Source organism: Myotis davidii, unplaced genomic scaffold, assembly GCF_000327345.1.
Source record: "Myotis davidii unplaced genomic scaffold, ASM32734v1 scaffold175, whole genome shotgun sequence".
Taxonomy (NCBI): domain Eukaryota; kingdom Metazoa; phylum Chordata; class Mammalia; order Chiroptera; family Vespertilionidae; genus Myotis; species Myotis davidii.
In genome coordinates this window covers 3,298,814-3,306,019 of record NW_006286972.1, presented here as the reverse complement: position 1 = coordinate 3,306,019, position 7,206 = coordinate 3,298,814, and the positions used below count along the sequence as shown (strand labels likewise).

The following is a 7,206-nucleotide window of genomic DNA, read 5'->3' as shown; positions in this document are numbered from 1 at the left end:
CACTATTCCTATTCTACATAATAAAAGGGCAATATGCAAATTGACCGAACAGTGGAATGACCGGTTGCTGTGATGTGCACTGACCACCAGGGAACAGACGCTCAACACTAGAGCTGCCCCCTGGTGGTCATTGTGCTCTCAGAGGGGGAGCGCTGCTCAGCCAGAAGCCAGGCTGATGGCCAGCGAGTGCAGCGGCAGCGGTGGGAGTCTCTCCCACCTCTGCGCAGCACTAAGGATGTCCGACTCCCGGGTTAGGCCTGCTCCCTGGGAGAGTGGGCCTAAGCCATGAGTGGGGAACCCTCAAGGGCTCCTGGACTACAAAAGGGCGCAGGCTTCCAGAGGGGACCACCCCTCCAGTGCATGAATGTTGTGCACTGGGCCTCTAGCTGGTTAACAAAATTACATAGGTTTCAGGTGTACAATTCTATAATGCCTCATCTGTATGCTGTATTGTGTGTTCACCACCCCAAGTCAAGTCTCCTTCTAGTATTTTTCATATTTAATAGAGAATGAACTAATTTTTACTTCATTAGAATTTTAAGTCGTATTTAAAGTTTAAAGAAAAATAGGGTTTAATTTACAACTTTAATAAACCTCTTGCTGCTCAAAAAGCAGACATGAATGGAAACGACATGCCAATGACAAACAGAAGGTCAGAAATATGAATTACACCCACCTAGAGAACAGGACCAACATTCGAGCCTATACAAATGGGAAGCTGCAGCCCTGACTGGTTTGGCTCAGTGGATAGAGTGTCGGCCTGCAGACTGAAGGGTCCTAGGTTCGATTCTCCAGTCAAGGGCATGTACCTTGGTTGCGGGCACATCCCCAGTAGGGGTTGTGCAGGAGGCAGCTGATCAATGTTTCTCATTGATGTTTCTGACTCTCTATACCTCCCTTCCTCTCTGTAAAAAATCAATAAAAATATAAAACAAACAAAAAAACAAATGGGAAGCTGCAATCTCTTGCTGAAGACTGAGAACAGCATTACGAGAGTGTCTGGAGGGACAGAGTGTGGTCTCAGTGAGTGCAGACTGCTTCAGAGCAGAAGGGGCGCCCCACTTACCCCAGAGCTGTGGCTGCGAAGGCCGCCCCAGCGGCACTGACCTCCTCACAGTCCCTCTGAAGAACCTCCTGGATGAGCTCGTCCACTACCTGCGCCAGGTCCTAATGAGAGGTCAGATGGCGGGTCAGGCGTGCCAGCAGGGACAGTGCCTCAATCCAGACCCAGCTTATAATCGAACAATCTCACTTCACAGCAAAAGGCACTAAAGACCTTCACAGAACCACTGAGTTCTCATGGAACTCGGCCAGGGCAGAAACCCCATCAAGGCTTTGTCAATGAACGTTTTTTGAAGGTGTGGTGTTTTAACGACCCTCACAGGGGGTATGATGCTGTTTTTGGGAAGAGTTCCTGCTAATGAACAGAGGAGCCTTGCGCGAGGATGGCCGTTCAGAAAGCCCCCAGTGCCACTCCCGCACATCAAACACGCTCAGGGTCTGTGGCCATTCTTCACATTCCTCCTTGATCCCAACTGGGATAGTGTCAAGTGCCTGTCTAAGCAACAGGTGGCGAGACCAAGTCCCACAACCCGTGGTGGACCGGCTCTGCTCGACCCTAGTCACATGCCTGTCGGTGGGCATGTGGCGCTACCCATGGTCCCCATGGCCCTAATGAACATGTCCACTGGTTTTCGAAGGAGCATACTGAGCACCATTCAGAGCAGACACGTGAGGGCACAGGATGGCAGTGGGACAGGGCAACCAGGACACCACATGCCTGCAGAGCTCTGGGCACAGGAAGCACTCGACACCAGGCAGCACTGATTTTACCAACAGCATTACGTCCGTAAACACCCTTCAGCACATTCGCCAAAGTTTCACCTATGACCTTTCAAAGGAAAACACGGGCAACAAACTACACACCCACACGTCATCCCTGTTCTCAGAGCCTCTGGCTCCTAAGACACAGACTCAAGCCTTGTGGACTAGATCCCACAGTGAGACCAGCCATGGCTAGTTCAGAACATTCTAAGGTCACATGTGCAACCACCTCAGTGGGTTCCGTCTACAGACAATGGTCAGACTAGACATCAGATGCTGCTGGGTGTGTGCGCAACAGGCTGCGTGGGGCCTGAGCTGGAAGACTCCTTACCGCGTCAGAGTACACAGGCTCCGGCTTTGCAGGAAGAAGTTCCGGCTGCAGAGGGGGTAGCATGGGGGATTGGAAGAGGCCGGGTGCCGCACTCGGGGTGGCTGCTGGGTGGTGCGGCAGACAGGGCAGTGCAGGGACCAAGACGGGAAGAGGCTGCGGGAGGAGGGCAGGCGGGGATGCGTCCGCCTCAGTAGCACCTTCCTCTCCTCTCCCCACACCTGGAAGAGAACAGGCACATGTGGGCACTACCGACCACCTCCAGGCCGCCCACAGGGACATAAGGACCGGCCACCCTCCCTGCGCTTCACGAGGAGACGCAGGCACACGATGCCACGGAGTCTGTCAGCCCAACCTCAGGATGAAACCCTGAGCGCTGAACATCCACATCTGGGCCCCAAAACAAGACAGGTGCTTCTGCTCCCTAGAGGCATCCGAGAGGGACAAGCAGCTAGCTCCCTCGTGTAGCTGCAGCTCCACTCACCTGCTGCATCCAAGCCGGGTCTCTGAGCGCCCACGGACAGCTCTGCGGCCAGGCTCTCCCCGACGAACTTGTTCTGGAAGTTGAAGCTGCACACGGGGGTATGACGAGGGACGGGGGGCAACGGCCCCCCATTCACAATTTCCCCAACCGACACCATCAGCTTCCTGGTAATGAACACCGACTTCCTGGCCTTCAATAACCCCTCTGGTTCCAAGAACGAGGACCGGTTCAGCTCGACACAGCTATCCAGAGCACAAAGAACCCACAGAGAGGTATCTCAGGTGAGAGACCAGCCTGCACTTCCCAGTGCCAGCAACAACGCTGGAAGCCCCCCTCCCTGATGTCACAGAGCAACCACAGCCACATGGAAATCAGGAGGGGAGCAGCGCTCCCTGCTGCCAGCCTACAGGGGCACCACCTGGCCTAGCCGTTAACACCACACATACACACTCCTGGCTCCCTCCAAAGCTGTCACTTCTCCATGAGGAAGGACTACAGGCAGCACAAAGGCCATAGTGAGAGGGAGGGGTTGAGAAACCCAGCTGAGGGCGTGTCTATCATGTTTTATATCATGATGCCAATTTCTGGGAGAAGGTCCTTGAGCCTCATCAGGTTCTCAAAACACTCAAACTCCAAGCAGAGAAGCCCTGCCCTGGCCCCCTGGCACCTGTCTGGGCCATCAGAGTTGTGCAGTGGTCTATCATGGGTGGCTAGCAGAGGTCATCCTCAAGGGACAGAATAAGGAGGCCCAACCTTTACCTTTAAGTTCTTCAGTAACTTGTAAAGCATTCATTTTGGAGTCACAAAGAACTGGGTCTAAACCCAGTCAGCCAACAAGCAGCACATGGTCTGGGGACATTCCTCAGCCACTCCGAGCCTTGCTATGTATACCAGGGAGGCAGCTCATGAAACATGCTTTCTCCAGGACCTAGCACATCAATGGCACTTCCCAGCCTTTTATCAGAATTAAGACAGAAAAGGAAAGAGATGCCCTACAGTTTCACACTCAGCTCCTACCCATCGGAAACAGTGAGACCATGGTAGTTGAGGAAGTCTGTGGCCTCTTCGCAATCTCTGAAGAGCAGCATGCGCACCACGCTGTCCAGGGGAAAGATGGTGGATCGTTGGGTGCTCACAGTATAGGCGATGTTGAGTGCCCGGAGAGCATCCTTGCGGATCTGAAAGAGAAGCCAATCACTGCCGTCGCCCCAGGACTACAGAAAGGCTGGCATGGGGGACAGGACTCCTGCTGTAGCTCATTCCCTCTGGACAGCAACCTGCCATTACGGGTCCCAGGCTTGGTGATCTAAGGCCATTTGCTCAGTGTTAAGATGCCCAGGAATGCATGCAAAGGAGACAATTTCAAACATCCTATATAATAAAAGCCTAATATGCAAAACAACCGAAAGGCAGAACGGCCAGCAGAACAACCGGTCGCTATGATGCACACTGACCACCAAGGGGCAGACGCTCAATGTAGGGGCCTATCGGGGGGCCCCCACTGGCCAAGGTGGTGCCAGCAGGGTCCCCCCCCTGATCGCCTGGCCGGTCACCCTGCAGAGAGAGGCGACCAGCGGTGGTGGCCGGAGGTGGGGCCAGCAAGCGGGCAGCACCAGGCCGGCCAAGGCAGATGCCAGTGGGGGTCCCCCGATCCCTCTGCTAGTTGCGTCACAAATCGGCCTTGATTGCCAGCCAGGCCTAGGGACCCTACCCGTGCAAAAATTTCATGCTCTGGGTCTATTATAGAAAAGATTAGTCTTAAGGCCTTATTTGTAAGAAACTAGAAAACAAACCATCCCACAGCAGGGCACGGAAAGTAAACTGTGCAGCATCCATTCAACAAAAAGCTGTGTAGATGCTAAAAATTATCACAAAGTTATAATGGAATGCCATTAAAAATTCATGACATGAAATTAAATAAGAGAGTCAAAGGCAAAATTGTTTCATAGCATTATTACAAGTGCTTTTAAAAAAGAAGACAAAGGACAAACATGAAAATGCTTATAAAACTTGGGTTGGGTGACAGGAATCTGGGTGGCTTATTCCAGTATTCTGGAACTAACTCAATCAGTATTTATCAAGTGTTTACTTCATGCCTGGCATTGTCAGTGCTGAGATTACAACAGTGAACAAAACAAAATCCCTGTCCCACATAGCTGATATGTTAAAGAAGCCAACAATGAATAAAATGCACATATAAAATACACAGTACAGCCCTAGCCAGTCTGGTTCAGTGTATAGAGAGTCGGCCTGTGGAATCAAGGGTCCCGGGCTCGATTCCAGTCAAGGGCACATGCCCGGGTTCCAAGCTCGGTCCCCAGCAGCGGGCATACAGGAGGCAGCGGTTCCCTCTCATCATTGATGTTTCTATCTCTCTCTCTCCCTCTCCCTTCCTCTCTGAAATCAGTAAAAATATATTTTCAAAAAAATGTGTGTGTGTGTGTGTGAGTGAGTGTGTGTATATATTTTATTTTATTTTATTTTTTTAAGTACACAATACATTTAATGGTGACAGTGACAAAGGCAGAGGACCTGGAGCACTAACAAGGGTGGGCCAGCCAAGAGCCAAGACCGTGGCAGCCAAGCCAAGAACGGGAGGATGTGACCTTGTGTGGCTGTGAGGAGGAAAAGCAGTGAGAACAGCAAGCGCAGAAAACCTGAGGCAGGAAGGTGGGGGGCCTGAAGGGGTGGGGGGGGACACTACAGCAGGAGCCGAGCACGGAGGAAGCTGGGGAGGCGGTCCCAAGGACAAGGGACAGTGTGGGCTTAAAGTTATTAAAATGGGCACCAATGGTGGACATTCTAATAACATTACATAATCACTTTAAAATATTAATAATTAGTTTTATTTATCAACTGCATGGAGGTCCCCAAGTGGCACAGTGTTAGAAATCTTTTCATTTGTTCCAGAATTTCAGTCCTATTGGCAACCGTCAGATCTGACAATGAGCACACCTGCAGAAGATTCTTTGCCTGGAATGTGGTTTAGTCACTGTTTACAGGAGGGCATTTTGTGTGACCCAGAAGAAAAATGACCTGGAGTCACAAGAACCAGCCAGCAGGTCCCTGAGATCTCCCAGGCAGCTTCCTTCACACCCAGTGGAGCCCAGGGGCTCTCAGCAAGGACTCTGCTGGTGGCATCCTCCACCCCATGTGGGGGGAGCAGCACAGTGTGTACAGCGGAGGCAGGCGTGGGCTGCTCTGTCATCATCCCCAAGTGCCCTAGAGCTGGGGCTGCAAACCTGACTGGAGATTCTGAGACCAGGAGCTCACACCTTTGGCAAAGCCCCAGGTGCCCGCCTTTGGAACCCGAGCTCAGCACAGCATCGACAAAGAGTAGGCACTTGACATATTTACTGAAATGCATTTAGCATCATCAGGCTCTCTAAAAATTTAATATCACTGAGAATTTCTACGTTAGAGACTTTATCCATGCAGTTTTTTGCTTCCCAGGGAAGATAAAGTTCTAAACTTTAGTTACATGGTTCTAAAGAGACTTTTCTTATCTAAACTGTAAGGACACACAAATAAAAATAAAAAAACTGTAAGTACAGTGTTTTCATTGCCTTCAGTGATCAATGATGGTAACCCCTGGAGAATGGGGTTACACCAGTGACCCTGGGGGGCTGCCATGAGGGCTGCACAGAGTTAGCCCCAGACCTGCCTGAAACCTTCATGGAATAAAGCACATAAATGTCGTTAAGTAATGCCCTGGCCAGTATGTTCAGTGATTTGAGCGTTGGCCTGTGCACTGAAGGGTTGTGGGTTCAATTCCCAGTCAAGGGCAGGTATATGGGTTGCACATTCCATCCCCAGCCCTGTTCGGGGTTCGTGTTGGAGGCAACCAATTGATGTGTCTCTCTCACATTGATGTCGTGTCTCTCTCCTCTCTCTCCCCCGCCTTTTCCCTGCCTCCCTTCCACTCTGTCTAAAAAAATGGAAAAAATATAAGGTGATGATTAACAACAACAAATATATATTTATTTATCATAAATAACAACCTGCTTTCTTCCAATTCTGCAAGTACAGTAATGTTACTCACCTGATTAAAGTAGCAATGTAAAAGACAAGCATTCAAGTAAGAAGCTGACTGGACCAGTTTGAAAAATCTCACAAAATTATTACTGTTCAATGCAGCAAAAGCCTGAACAGCAAATTTCACCTCAGAGGAGTTTCTCACAGCCGGATGGAACTGTTGTACTTCTCTGTTAATTAAAAGAGATTAGAAAATTTTAAGATTAATTTGACAAAATATTCCATAAAAAAAGATCTGATAAAAACTAGATTTCTGAGAGAGAGGGTCATAATGGCAAATCGCTAACAGCTCTGATAGGGCACCTGGGCATTGCTGTCCTGGTTCACTCACCTATTCTACTCATCGGGCCCATTCCTTCCTCATTTCCTCTTGCTGACAAAGAGAAATCATTCTCGGGAAGGATTTGGAGCAACTTTAGATGTGCTGGTGTTAGCGTACATCCATCCTGCTCCCAGTGGCTCAGGTCTAGGGACTGAGCCCAGCCCAGGTTTCTTACTGTCATCCCAGCATTACGGACCAGAGACAAGGCAGCAC

General features: G+C 50.3%; 1 protein-coding gene across 1 annotated transcript in view; it reads right to left on the bottom strand.

Moving 5' to 3' along the window:
* MCM3AP (minichromosome maintenance complex component 3 associated protein) overlaps positions 1 to 7,206 on the bottom strand; it is a 40,346-nt gene that overhangs the window by 21,449 nt on the left and 11,691 nt on the right. Inside the window, exons 10-14 of the mRNA XM_006758771.2 lie at positions 6,679 to 6,841; positions 3,654 to 3,814; positions 2,637 to 2,878; positions 2,156 to 2,373; positions 1,067 to 1,167 (exon numbers count right to left, since the gene is read on the bottom strand). Coding sequence (XP_006758834.1) covers positions 1,067 to 1,167; positions 2,156 to 2,373; positions 2,637 to 2,878; positions 3,654 to 3,814; positions 6,679 to 6,841 — 885 coding nt within the window. The remainder of the gene's footprint in view (positions 1 to 1,066; positions 1,168 to 2,155; positions 2,374 to 2,636; positions 2,879 to 3,653; positions 3,815 to 6,678; positions 6,842 to 7,206) is intronic.